The following is a 14333-nucleotide window of genomic DNA, read 5'->3' on the forward strand; positions in this document are numbered from 1 at the left end:
CCCTCAGTTTGTTTTTCAGAGTCCATCGTCTCTCATGGTTCGTCCACCCCTCCGATTTCCCCCGCTTCATTCCTCCCCTCCCGCTACCTTCTTCTTCTTCTTTTTTTTTTTCTTAACATATCTTGCATTATTTGTCAGTCTGAGGCTTTCTTTAGAAACAACAATAAAGTGTTGCTTTTAACCCCAATTGAAGTAAACATATGCAAATGAGCCCCAGCACATCATTTTTTATTTATGCCATAAATTAGGCAAATTTCCCGTCCTGAAGCCCTGGAAAACTAGGACTGATTCCACATATTTTTCATTAATTTCCAAGGTGGTTGGCTCCAAATTAGCTTTACAAGTCCGTAAACCTACCTTGGAGGGGGCATGGAGATAGAGGTCTGATCAAAAGTCTGTAAGGAATGAGGAATCAGAGGATTCTTTGTCCGTCTGTCTCCTTTTGCTCATAGCTTTACAGTTTAGTGGTGCACTTCCACATCCAGGGCTGCCACATACAGTTGCATAGGTTGTGCACTGCTTAACTTCAGGGGCGGGGGACCATTCACCTACACTGCTGGAGATGGTCGGAGAGGTGACATAAGCATTGCGATCTCACAATCCACCCTACGGGGGAGGCACAGGAAGCATTACATTCTCTTTTTGCAGATGGAAACTGAGGCTTAGTTGATCAGACCCCTTCCTCCAGCATAATACAACACAGAAACACCAGGGTTGGGGTCCACGTCCAGGCCTGTCTCGGTCCTATGCCAGTGCTTAGTCCACCACTCTCAGAAAGTGTACTCTGAGTACATTCTTTTAAACACCTCTTCCTTCTGTTTCCATAATATTAAAGCTTTGAAGAAATCACAACATTATATAATAGCCACATTACTAAAACCATGCAGAGAAACCACATGTTTGAAAAAGCACATTCTGTTTTCCCACTAACCTCTGCCTTTGCTCCTAAGCGCATTGTTCTCATTCCAGGTGAACCTTCTCATGAGGAGGGGGAGGGCTCCTGAGGCCCTATCTTGAAGCTGCTCTTCTTTTTCTACCCCAGCTTGATGGGCAGAGAATGGACCCCTTGAAATATACCCAGTTACACCAGTTTATGAGGACCCCCTCTCATAAACGCCCACTTCAAATGATCTTTCCCTAAGCTTACCCAAATGATGGGAAGACTGTGCATTTTCTGCAAATACTTTTTTTTTTTTTAAAGATTTATTTATTTATTTATTTGAGAGAGAGAGAGCGAGAGAGAGCCCAAGAGGGGGTAGGGTCAGAGGGAGAAGCAGACTCCCCGCCGAGCAGGGAGCCCGATGCGGGACTCGATCCCGGAACTCCGGGATCATGACCCGAGCCGAAGGCAGTCGCCCAACCAACTGAGCCACCCAGGCACCCTTCTGCAAATACTTTTTTAAAAAAGGTTATTTATTTTATTTTTTTTTATTTAGAGAGCGTGGGGGGAGGGGCAGAGGGAGAAGGAGAGAGACAGTCTCAAGCAGACTCCCCACTGAGTGCGGCATCTGACAAGGGGCTTGATCCCATGACCCTGAGATCATGACCTGAGCCGAAATCAAGAGTTAGAAGCTCAACAGCCTGAGCTACCCAGGCAACCATCTGCAAATGCTTTTGTGCCCTTTGCTTCCCAAACTGGGGTCATTTGTGGCCAAAAATGCGTTTCTTTCTTTCCTTTCTTTCTTTCCTTCCTTCCTCCCTCCCTCCCTTCCTTTCTTTCATCCATTCAACAAACCGCTGAGAATAAAGAAGTAATATGAGACAATCCCTGACCCCAAGGACCTCACTGCCCAGTGAGGAAGGGAGATGAGTCAGCAGATACACTTGTGATCTTTCCCAGTTCTTAGATATATTTATCAGTGAGGCCACAGCTTGATGACTACGGATGAAAAGAGTTCCAGGGCCACATCGTGGCAATTGGAAGGGTTGAGAAAGCAACTATGGAGGACGGCAGAGCCGGAGTGTGAAATGTTACTAGTGGTGATCGCTCTCTACCCCAAGTACGGATGGGACTAGCTCTGTGTTCTGCCTCACGGCATGCTTACCACACCTGCCACAGATGATTGGATTAAACATGAGCAGCCAACCTCTTGCCCCAGCAGGACAAGCCATATTCCTCAGGAATCTGAACAGGGAAGCATGAAGAAGTTGAGTGTTAGGGGCTATGTCTGGACTGCCATGACCTAGAGCAGTATGATCCAATAGAACTTTCTACCAAGATGATAATGTTCTCTCTCCAACATGGCAGCCACTAGCCACACATGGCTACTGAGTACGTGAAATGTGCTAATGGGACTGAGGAATTCTAACTCCAATTTAATTTCATTTTAATGAATTCACATTTAAAACTAAATAGCCACATGTGGCTAGTGCCTACCATATTAGATGGTGCACATGCAGAGTTTGAGCCGGAGAAGCCATGACAGCCCATGCATAAGTAGAGGTGATGAGGGAGATCACTGGTGAGTGAGCAGAAGGAGGCAGGCGAGAGAGAGAGAGAAAGAGCCAGAAGCAACAGATGCAAGGAGAAGCAGATGCTATGGAAGAGAGAAATGGAGGAAAGGAGCCCATCCCTGGAGCATCCTTGGCCCAATATTTGGGGTAACTTCTTAGTCTTGATCTATCCTAAATGACGCTTTGCTCTGTAAAGCCAAAAGAAAGACTGGTTCCTCTCTTGGAAGCCAGCATTGATCTGAGAATCTGAGAATCAGCTAAGATTCAACAAATCATTGCCATCATCGTCATCACTCCCCCCACCCCAATCATCCCAGTTAAGTGACTTGTCTAAGATCATACCATTAGGTTGGAACCAATATCTGTCACTCCAGAGTCTGGGCTCTTTATTGCACTTTACTGCCTTGCTGGGCTCTTAGTCCTGAGTCAGTGCTCCATTTTGGCATCCCAGCTCACTCATTTATGATGCAAAACCTTGGCACATGCCTACCCCCAAACTGGGAGTGGGTGAAACCAAACAAGGAAACCATCACCCACTGGCTCATACCCACCCCTCTGCCCTATAGGACTTGTCTGAAGCTCCAGACTCCACATATTAGACTGTACCCACCCACCTTGCTCTAACTTCCAGCCCTTGAGTCATCCTTGCTCTCCATCTACTTGCCCAAGGCTGGCCCTGACCACATCATCCATGCCTCAGGCAACCCTTCCCCAGATCTCTACACCACACACCACCACTGGGTTTCTCAATGAGCCACTCTGTATGGCCCATGGTGAGAGCAGGGAAGCACGGGGAGGGGGGCACCTGGCCTGGGACCTGCACCCCCCTGAGCCTCCATGCTTTATTCTTGCTTGCTTGACTCGAGCCATCTGCTTGGATGGCACCATTCCCAGGTGTGAGCTGGTCCGCGAGTGCCTCAAAGATTCAAGTGCCAAGTCAGCACGGGAGGGAGCTACGGCTTGATTTCAGCTTCTGCTAACGCTCCTTTTATGCAGTCACTCTGCCGTGGCCTCACAATGTAAATATCCAATTTGGGTAATGGATGCCATTGGTTTCTTGGAGACAGATGTCTTAAGGCTCTCCACGGGTCTCCGAACATACATTAGAGGAGAGCAGGGATTCCACTGTTCTTAAAAGAGGGTAAAGTTCCTTTAGAAAAGAAGTCAGAAAACAGGAGTCAGAGGTTCGAGTCCTGGCTCTGCCACTCAGTTACAGTGACACCTTGGGTGAGTAGGTCCTTTCTTGTCTTTGGGTCTCTTTTCTCAGTAAAATGAAATTATCAGAGAACGGACTGAGGCAGGTTGAGAGGCTGAAGAACTGCTAAGATCTGATAAATACGACAGACCCCGGGAAGGGTACCTTGCTAACTTTTTCTGGAAAGCATGTCAATACTAAGCCCCCATTTATCACATCCTCTCTGGGAAAATGAGCAGAGCACAGACCATTGCCCTCACGTGAGGCCCACTGACGGCTCGGGGCAACCAAGCTCTCGTCAGCATCTCACAGAAAGCAACTCTAAACATGGGTTTTTATTCCCTTTTCTAGTTTCTGCAGCTGCCAGGGACCCAAGAGAAGGCAGATTCTACAACACCCAGTGTCGTGCCCAGAAAGTTTCTATTTTGAAATGAGCTAAGCCACAGGGTAAATAATTGCAGCCAATATGCCCTCTGGAAAGAGACACGGCTCCGGCTGGGACCCACTGAGTGGCCGGCCTCGTGGCTGTGTGTTTGCACAAAGGTTGTTGCTGTTCTTCACAAAGTGTCTCTCTCTCCTTCCTCCTCTAATTCCTCTTTCTCATCTTCCTTTCTGTAGAATTTGCCAGTGATTTCACATCTCTTAGCTCACTGATTTTCCTCACAGCAATTCCTTGAGGTAGGATGCTCTTGTCGTTTCCAGTTTTCAGGTGAGGAGCCAAGTCTCCAACAGGCTGCCCAAGACCACACAGATGTAGGAGAAAGAGTCAGGAATCGAATTCAGATCTTCAGACTGATGCTACCTCCCCACAACTGGTATTAAGGTGAAAGGTAATTTAGCATGGTTTTACAAACGGGTTGAGCCTTATGCTGGGTGAGATACAGGCTGAGAGACATATGGATGAGGAAGCTTCAGTTGAGGGTTTTGAGGGAGACATGTGAAGTGGTAACTCATGCATTGTGAGTACCTGAGTTAACTATAATAGAGGGATAAAATGTGAAGGGAGGGGTGCCCAGAGTATAATTAATAACTGGCACAGAGAAGAGAGAGGCAAGGGAAGTTTTCACAGAAAAAGACAAACAGTGACTGGGTTTTGAAGGATGAATAGAAGCTCACCAGCTGAATATTGGTAGCAATAATGGCAACTTTTTATTGAGTGCTTGCTATGGGCTACATGTATGTACCTACTTTGACTATTGGTAACAATCTTGCAAGGGAGACAGGACCCTGATCTTACATATCAGGCCCACAGTGTTCAGAGCACTGAAGTGCATAGGTCAAGGTCATGCTGCTCAAATCAGCCAGCTGGGCATTTCATCTTCAGCTATACAGACTCTTAGGGTGACAGGCCAGTTTGAAGGTACTGCATGATAAGAAGGATGCTTCACCCAGGAGTCATCAGAGGGCCTATGGAGGGTTGAGACGAACTGTTTCTCCTCTTGGCAAGCTGACTTGAGACATCTGGCATTTGCCACTGGGTGAGGAAACACCTCCCCTCCTGGAGTCCAGTCAAACCACCCTAATTTCTGGGCTTGTGTCTGCTCTCCATTTGGCCATGGCTATGTGACACCTCATACCCTAGCATCTAGAACAAACCTGGGCTTTGGAATCAAATAGCCCTGGGTTTGAATCCTGACCACATCATTCATTGCTTGTAACACCTTAGCAAGTGTCAATACCTTTCTAAGACTCAGTTTCCTTATTTGTAATATCTACTTAGTGACAGCACCTGATAGGGTTGGTTGAGGATCATAGGAGTGAATATATAGGGTAAGCACATGGACAGTCCTCTGGCACAGAGTGGACCCACACTAAATGGCAAATAGCAGTGCTATATTTTGCCATTCTTTCATAACAAGCCCAGGAAGAAATGCATGGGAGTGCTTGGGGTCTTGAGCCTCCCATGCCAGCACCCACCTTCCTAAAGCTTGACTTTCCGGTATGCATAAAGCATAAAGTCTCTTAACTCCCATGTCTCATCCCAGCCCTGTGAGGACAGCTTTGTGTATGTGGTTGTGGTTACTGTGATCCATTTTACAGATGGGAAAACTGAGGCTCATGGCTAGGAGGTGATTGAGTTTAGGTTCCTGAACTTAGGAGCTTACAGAAACAAATTTCCTACACTTTAAGTTTTCCATTAATGGTTGGGTGGCTTGGGAACAAGAGAAATTACAAACAGCCAGAATTTCAAAGCCAGCCAACAAACCAGCCATACTGCTCACTCTCTTTAGTGTACTCTTCTTGGCTGGGAAAAATAATCCTTATGCTCTCTTTTTCTTTTTCTCTTTCTTCTTCTCTCGTTCTTTTAGAGATATTAGGGGCTTCGGAAAATCCTAGTTGATTTGGGTCTCTGCCCTGCCAGAGTTTGGCGTTTGGTGAGCCAGGGTTCAGACCCGTCCAGCCTGACCACACACCAACGATGAAGGCATCTTGTACACACAGTTCATTGGGAAATAATATGGGACCCACCTTGGAAGACTCTGTGCCCAGCACTCAAGCACCCACGCTCAGTGTCAGATTATCTGGATTCAAATCTTACCTCTGCCACTTCCTAGCTGACGACCTTGAGCTTCCTGAACTAACAGTCTCTCTAAGCCCTGGTTTCCTTATCTATAAAATGGAGAAAAATTGTGGAGATTAAATAAAATAACCTATGCCAGTGCCCGACATATATTCAGTAATCATTAGATATGACAATGATGAACGAACCGCCCACATATACATTGTAACCTGTTCAACTTCCTGACTCACTTCGATTCAACCAGTTTTACTTGAGTGCTTACTATATATCAGGAACAGCGGTGGGCAGAGGGTACACATCCAACACGCCTCTGACAAGTATTTACTGGCTCCCGTCACGTATCAGCAAAATCTGCCCACGAGCTTGGGGGATGCGGAATGTAAGAGGCAACCGTGAGGCGTGGCATTAAAAAAATTGATACCAGGTTGCAACCACTTCACAGCTTTGTGACTCTCGACACGCTGCTTGACCTCTTTGTGCCTCCACTTTCCCAGTCTATAAAATGGGGATAATTATCGCATCTATTGGGGCCATTGTGAGCGCTCTCCGAACGAATCTATCCAAAGCACTTATCACGGGACTTGGAACAAAATCGACACTCAGTGAATGCTGTTTGCATTGTTGAGACACGGTCCCAGCCGTGCTGTAGTAAATTACATCAGGCAGGTCCACGAGAATTATCCCATTCTCTCGGGGACACCCTTACCCCCACCCCTTCACCAATACCAAGAGGTTGCTGCTGAAGAACTACAGTAACCAGAGGATTATGCAAATATGCTAATCCAGGGAAGCGGCATTTACCCAGCACTGTGGCTGCTATTGGTACTCCCTAACCGGGACTGGCTGTCTTCAGAGAGGATTCCTTTGGTGTCATCACAACCTCTAGTGGACAACAACGAACACGACGCCTCACGGGCCTTTGTTCCAGCCTTCCTCTGCAGAGCCCACGAAGTCCAGGGGAGAGCAGGGAGGAGGGGCAGGTCTGACGATTTCTTTCACGTGTCAGGCTGGGTGCCCACCAGCCTGCCCCTCCCACTCACTCCTCTTTCCCTCTCTCTAATTCCACCAGTGTGTGATGTGCTCCAAAAGTGAAGCCTGCTTCAGAATCTTCACTGTGGAAATCGTCCCCCTGGCGGCTGGTCCCTGTCACACCCCTGCAGGGCCAGCTTAAATGCTACCTACTCAGGGAAGCCTTCCCTGACTACCTCTGGTGAGAATGAACCACCCCCCTGCCCCGAGACCCCATAGCACTCTGATAGTCCCCTCCTGAAGCACAGACCACAGGGCATGGATGCTAGTGGTTTACTTCTGATCTCTCTTGCTAGGCTGTTATTGCTAGGGCAGGGACCTCATCATATGACTGTGTCTCCTGCACCCTACGTGGGGCTTGCTGCATGCATAGAAAGTGCTCAGTAAATGTTAAATGAATGAATGAGTTAACGTCTTCTCCAGAAGATTCTCTCCTTAATATCTCCTTTCCAACCATTACACTGCCATCCTACATCTCTGGTACCATGGACTCTGCTTCCTGATGGTAATACTGAGGCGCACAGATTTGCAGTATGAGACTTCAGGAAGGAAGGGCACCTGCACCAGGTGAAGAACAATTCTCACCTGCCACAGGCAGCATATAAGTACCTGGGGTTACTCACTATCCCACCTCCACCTCTCTTACTTTGGCCTAAATTATCCAGTTATCTATGCCAACATCATCTTCACACCAACTTCGGGGATTTGCTCTCTTGGTGCCTCCTAATAGGGGCAACTTGCATTTGGGAACACAGGGAAGTAAATACAGGACCATTACTTGAGCATCTACTATGTGCCACCTGCTTTACAAGGAAGTGTTATGTAATCATTGCAACCATCCTTCCAGACTGAGACCATCAATCCCGCACTCCTGCCCCCATTCTGCAGATGGTAAAACGGATGCTCAGAGAAGAGAGTTCTGCTGGAGGTCACGCATTCATAACCATGGAGCTGGACCTGGATCCAGGTTTTCTTTTTTTTTTTTTTTTTAAAGATTTTATTTATTTATTTGACAGAGAGAGAGATAGTGAGAGCAGGAACACAAGCAGGGGGAGTGGGAGAGGGAGAAGCAGGCTTCCCGCCGAGCAGGGAGCCCGACATGGGACTTGATCCCAGGACCCCGGGATCATGACCTGAGCCGAAGGCAGACGCTTAACGACTGAGCCACCCAGGCACCCCTGGACCCAGGTTTTCAAAGCCACAATATTTATTTTCCAGATAAATCTAATACCAGCGCCCAGCTCAAATTCCCCAGAACAACAGCCTTGCCACAGCCTCTTTGGTGTTTTGCAATTTGGCTGCATGAAGGAAACCACAGACTGGGAGGAAAAGGGACAGCTGGACTCTGCATTCTGAAGCTGCCTTTCTTGGAGCATTCTCCTGCCTTCTTATCACCTTTCCTTCCTCTTTTTCACTGCATGGCAAGTGTCATCAATAATTTCCCTCTGAGAAATAGGAATCAATTGTAGGAAGCAGAAAGGGGCACGGGTAGAGGTGGAGCCGAGGCCATCTTTAGAGCTCCACTCTGCTGACCTTTGACATTGCGCTCACCTGCTGGTTGGTCGCAAAGGGCAGAATTGGCTCCTTCTGCCCTCAGTCACCAAATGCAGCTTTGAGCGCCCCTAGTGGAGGTCTGCAGCACGCCAGTGGATGGAGCGGGAGGACCAGTAAATTGAGCCCTTTTGAATAGCTTTTTGAATAGCAAGAATTTGTGAGCAAAACCACAAAACAAGCCACTCTGATCAGGAAACATCCTTTTGCCTTGGAAGAGGGGGGAAGGAATATAACATTATTTTCCTAATGTCTAACTAAGCCTTGTGAACATAAGAAGAATCCCTCAAGCTTAGATAAGGTGGCCCCTGGCAGGAGCAGCCAAAACTCCATGGGAAAGAATGGCAATCCATAATGAAAATAGTTGTTAAGTGAATTTAACAACAACGCACATTAGAGACTAGAGGAGGCAGCAAATTTGAGTCCTATTGAGCAATATTGAATTTCCTTTATTAATTCAAGAGAAAAAGAAAAGAAATGACACTCAGGCTCTGCAGTCTTAGCACGTAGCTACAATTATTCCCCATGTGCCTATCTTAGACAATAAGAAGCCTCTTCAAAACCAAGTTATACTTTATACTTATTCATGCCTTACAGCAAAATGGCCCAGAGAATCACGTGACCTGCATAAGAATGTAGCAACAAGTCCCTTTCAAGTATTTACAAATCCCCTCACTGCACAGGCAAACAGGACTAGCTTGCAACACTGTATTAGATGCACGGCTCTCCTGACATTAGTGGAAGTTGGGCTCCAGGTTAAAAATAAGAGTTCATTGTGAAAGGTCAATTGTTTCCAAATGCACCATCAGAATTGGCAGTGCTCACTGGTTATCCTCATTCTTTCCTTACCACTCAGAGTCAGAAGCACAGGGTTATTAATGAGCCTTCTGAAGTAGTACATCTTTAATTTGTCAGTGACCTGAAGTTAATTAAAAATATATGCTGGCTAGTTGTAGTGTCGAAGAGTTGGAAAAATAATATGAAATGTCTTAAAAATTAACACACACATATTTTGTGTTTGAAGCCAGTGAAGGAAACAGGATATGAAATCCCTGTCTTGGATGACAATTCAATACGTGTCATTAAGATATTTTTCCTGGAGGGTGGTGTACTGGAGAGTGTGGTCCTCAAAGGAAGAATCACTTTAGAAAAGCCAGCAAGACACTGAGTAGCTTTGGGCTCTTTCTGTGTGTTAGTCACAACACAGATTCAAAGGGGGATGAGGGAGGGAGATGTGGACTATGTTCAAGGCCACCAAGCCATTGTTGGAAAGACAGCTAATTAAAAAAGGGCATGCTGTGGTGGAAACGATTTATTTAAACCAATTCTCTTCTCCCATCTTTCCCAGAGAAATTGTCCAGACCTGGTGTAAATTGTGATTATTATTGCTTCATAAAAGGGGGGTTCTTTAATGATATGCTTTGTTAAACAAAAGGTGATGAATTATTTCCTTTCCTTTGCACTCCGGGGCTCCACATTTAAAGAGAAGGGGGTGGGGGATAAAATGCCTGATTTATGCTGAGGAGGGCACTCCAGGCCGTGGGGAAGAGTTGGAGGGAAGGGGACTCAGCTGGGGCCCACGGAGCTGAGAGCTGTCCGCGGCCTTTGGTGCTGAAAGCAGGTGTGCGCGCCAGGGGTCCAGAACTCCTTAGGGAGAAAGGGCACAGCCTGTGCCCCAACTCCGGGTCAAGATGGTACAAACAGAGATCGAGGCTCCAGATGGGGAGGGTGTGCGCCCTCGGACTGTCTTCAGCCTGGGAAGACCCTGCAACTGCCTGCTTATTTCCCTCACGAGGAGCGCGTTTCTGGGACCCGGAGACCTCTCAGAAGGCTACGTCGGGTGGTCTACCAATGCTCTCCTCCACTTTGGGGTCTCCTAGTGAACTGATTAAACCCTCACAGCTCTTGGGGTTAGCTGTGGGTGAGTGAAGCGCCCAACCTCCCAACACACAACTTTTCCTGGGGGACCTCAGCGGGGTGGAGAAGAGGGTGTGGCTCCGGGTCTGGGAAGGAGGAGCAACCATCCTCGGCTAAACTTGGACCCCCTTTCCCAACCCAAAAGCACGTGGTGGCCAAAACTATCACCGCCACCTCCCCAATTCATAATAGTGTTGAGACACTAGGCTGTCTGGGGTGGGTGGGGAGGGAGAGTGTCCGCTCAGGTTCCCGACTGTGACCTGACGTCTCCTCTCCCTCCCCCGCCAAGTTCTGAGAACCCTAAGGCCCCTCCACCGGCCTCCAAACGAAAGCCACACCCAAGTTCGGCATTCAGGCAGTTGGGAGCCGTTCAGGGACCCGGTCCCTCAGGACGGCCTGAACCAAAAGGAGGCAAGGGGTCCTAGAGTGGGAGGGCGCGGCGCTATGACGCCCCCAGACGCACAGTTCGAGTCTAGTTCTCAGTTGCAGGGCGGGTCAGCTGCCCCCTTTCTCGTCCTCTCCCCGAAAGGCTGAGAATTATCTGGCACCCAGCCCCGGGTGCGGTTGCAGAGAGCTCCGGGCATCTGGGGTTTGGGGGAGACCCCACTCCAAGGATATTCTCTGGGGCTGCAAAGGGGAGTCAGCCCCACAGCCGAGCAGACCGAAAAGGAGCCCGCAGCCGAAGCAGGGAAGCGCCGGAGTCCTTCAGACACATCCCCGCCTCCACACTCCCATCAGCCCGGGCCGAGGGAAGGGGTTCCCAGCCCCGAATTTGGGCGGCCGCCCCCGCTCCCCAACCCAGCAGGCGGTGCTCGAGGCGCCCGGGTCGGCGCAGACCCCCAGCCGCCCCGCACTCGCCGCAACTTTGCCCCCTCCCCCGCCCCGCCCCTCCGGGCGCTTACCTCCCGCCAGAGCTGCCGCGGGGCTCCCCAGGAGCAGGGCGAAGAGCAGCGAGGTCCCGCCGAGTACCGCGGCGGGCGGCCGGGCCGCGGGCATCGTGGCTGCGGGGGTCGCGGCGCCGTGGGCTGCGGGCAGGCGGACGGCGCGGGAGCCGAGAAGCCGGGAGGCTGCGAGCGCGCAGGGCAGGCGCGGCGAGGGAGGGGGCCGCGTGCCGGGGCAGCCGCCGGAGCCCCCCGGGCGGACGCACGCTCAGCCCCGCGATCGCTCTGGCCGAGCTGCGCCGGGCGCGGGCGGGCGAGTGAGGAGGAGCCGGCGAGCGAGCGAGCGAACGAGCGGGGAGCGAGCGGGAGGAGGGAGGGGGCTGGGGCCGAGTCTGTGCCGAGCGAGTGCGACGAGGGAGGGAGGGAGGGGGCGGGCGGGCGGCAGGGAGAGGGGCCGCCGCCCCCCGGGGCCAGCCTCCTCCTTTAGCCACCGGCCCCGTCTGTCCCGCAAAGTTTAACGCCAATTCCCCTGGCGTCCTGTGGGCTGAGCGTTTCCTGCCGGCGGATGCTCACGGCAGCCCTGTGCTGACCAGAGGCCAGAGAGCGTCCTGACCATTTTCCAGACGGGGAGATGGAGGCCTCAAAACCTAGCGCAGCCTGCAGCCTGCGAGAAGCCTAGAGCTTTCCATTGCTCAGCCTCCCAGAGAGATCGCAGTCCCAGTTCTCTCAGCTCTATGGAAGCCCTCCCTGGCCCCTTTGGGCCCCAACCAGCCCTCTGCCCTGCCAGCCTCCCGTGTTTCCAGACTGAGTCCTGTAACCTAGAAAGTCTCCAACTCTGGGGATCCAATGAGAGCTGTCAATCTCCCTAGAACAAAACAAATGGCCACGAAATTGTGCATCCAATACTGGGTGGGGGGTGGGGGGTCCTAGCCCTGTGAAGCCCAACCAGGGACTATAAATTACAATTTATGTTCTAATCTGAGTTCCATCTTTCACATCCCCATTGTCAACAGGGCACCAGAGCTAGCCAAGGCTTCCTCTGAGCTCAGCCCCTTAGCTCTGCTGTATTTGCTCCCTTCCCCCACCTGAGCTGGAGTTCAAGGCCCACCTTCCATGCTGTGCTCTTGCCCAGCCCTGATTTTCAGCATCTTGTCTTTTCTCCACAAACGGAGGTGGTGGGGGACAGTAAATGGGGGAGACAGGCAGATGCTTGGGGACAGGCATTTGCCAAGGGCTACATGGGGGACAGGCTTATAGGCACTCCCAGAGACTCAGACAGACTGTGTGGGCTACCTTTGCAGACCTGCCAGTTTCCCAGGCCTGTCACCCCAATTTAGAAGCCCTCCCTCGCCCTCCCCCTACTCCACCTTGCCACACTATCTCCACATTGCAGCCTGAGCAGGCAGAGGGAGCAGATGGAGAGAAGGTTGCAGGCAGCAGCGGGAGGAATATGTCTTTAGCTGAGTGGTGGAGCTGGGAGTCCCTATAAAGAATGGGTGGGGGAGGTGAGCGCAGGGTGGGAGAGGACTGGAGGGGAGAGGGAGCACTTTGGCCCAGGGGATCAAAAGACCCCCACACCCAAAGCTTTCCCATTCGTTCACTCATTCAATGCTTTTTACAGGGCACTCACTACAGAGGCAGATCTGCATCAGGCTTGGAGGACAGAGTCCCCAGTAAAACCCGCTCCTTGACTGCAAAAGTTTCCATTCCTGCTATTTCCTGGGTGGTTTTTATAAAGAGGGAGGCTGAGACAGGGGGTGCATAAGACCTGATTTCTCCCTTGGGGAAGATGAAGCCTTCCATTGTTTGTGCTGTATTAGGCCGAAAGCTCTGTAAGGAGCGGCCTTGCCTGTCTCCGCCATCACCATACACTTAGGGCCTGCACAGTACACGGTAATACTTGTTGAATGGAAACATAGACAAGCAAAGAAACTGAGGAAAACAGAAAGGGAGAAGGTGAGTGAGAGAAAAACAAAGAGACAGGCCAGCTCCACACTTGGCAGCAAGGAAACTGGTGTATGTAAGCATCTCCTGTTTGCCAGGTGCTCCTACCACACATGGTTGCTCATGTCAACTTCATCATGATCCTTCACCGTGACACATGATTGACTCCATCTGACAAATAAGCACCTGAGTCCTCGAGAAGGTCACAACCTAGCTGAGGTCACTTAGCCAGGAAGTGACGGGACAGGGTAGATTCAAGACCAGGTCTGAGTCCAGAGCCAGAACCCATCCCGTCTCTGGAACTGGATGGCTGTCTCCATGCTGTGACTGGGTAGGTGTCCCCTGGTGCTTTGACAGCCCCTCGTTACCAACAGGCCACAATGACTAGAAGTCCATCATCAGGGTCACCCTTTTGGTAAAGGCATTGGGCATCTAGAAGGTCATTACTTGCATGCAGGTATGTTATATGAAAGGAGTGCTACTGTTAAATTTTTAACCCATTGAATAACACAGGATTTACTCATTTCGTTTGCCAGCTGATTTACTCTCCCCTGCACAGAGAAAAGTCCTGAGATAATAGGACGTAGACCTTGCAATCTGAGATTATGATGGTGGGAAGTCTCTCTCTCTCTTTTTTAAGATTCCGCCCCCCACCACCCAAGAAGAAATACCATGACGAGAAGAGCATGATGAGAAGAGCAGCTTGCAGATGAAAACTATCCCCCATCGCATTTTTGATACTCATATTACAGATGAGGAAACTAAGGCTCAGGGAGACAGTGACTTGCTCAAAATCATACACTTGGTCTATCTTTTGTCCAGGCTTATGCTCTGTTACCAT

The 14333-nt window shown here is 50.1% G+C and overlaps 1 protein-coding gene across 7 annotated transcripts in view; it reads right to left on the reverse strand.

Annotated features, from left to right (window-relative positions):
* SEZ6L (seizure related 6 homolog like) overlaps positions 1 to 12069 on the reverse strand; it is a 151910-nt gene extending 139841 nt beyond the window's left edge. For 3 of the 7 annotated variants that reach the window (XM_081801928.1, XM_081801926.1, XM_081801925.1), the window contains exon 1: positions 11570 to 12064. In XM_081801928.1, coding sequence (XP_081658054.1) covers positions 11570 to 11663 — 94 coding nt within the window. In that variant the 5' untranslated portion in view covers positions 11664 to 12064. Of the gene's footprint in view, positions 1 to 11569 lie in introns of all 7 variants that reach the window. The other 4 variants (XM_081801924.1, XM_081801923.1, XM_081801930.1 and 1 more) reach the window with 3 other exon arrangements.
* Positions 12070 to 14333: the final 2264 nt, after the last annotated feature.

Source organism: Leptonychotes weddellii, chromosome 13 (assembly GCF_054177405.1).
Source record: "Leptonychotes weddellii isolate Sample4059 chromosome 13, ASM5417740v2, whole genome shotgun sequence".
Taxonomy (NCBI): Eukaryota; Metazoa; Chordata; class Mammalia; order Carnivora; family Phocidae; genus Leptonychotes; species Leptonychotes weddellii.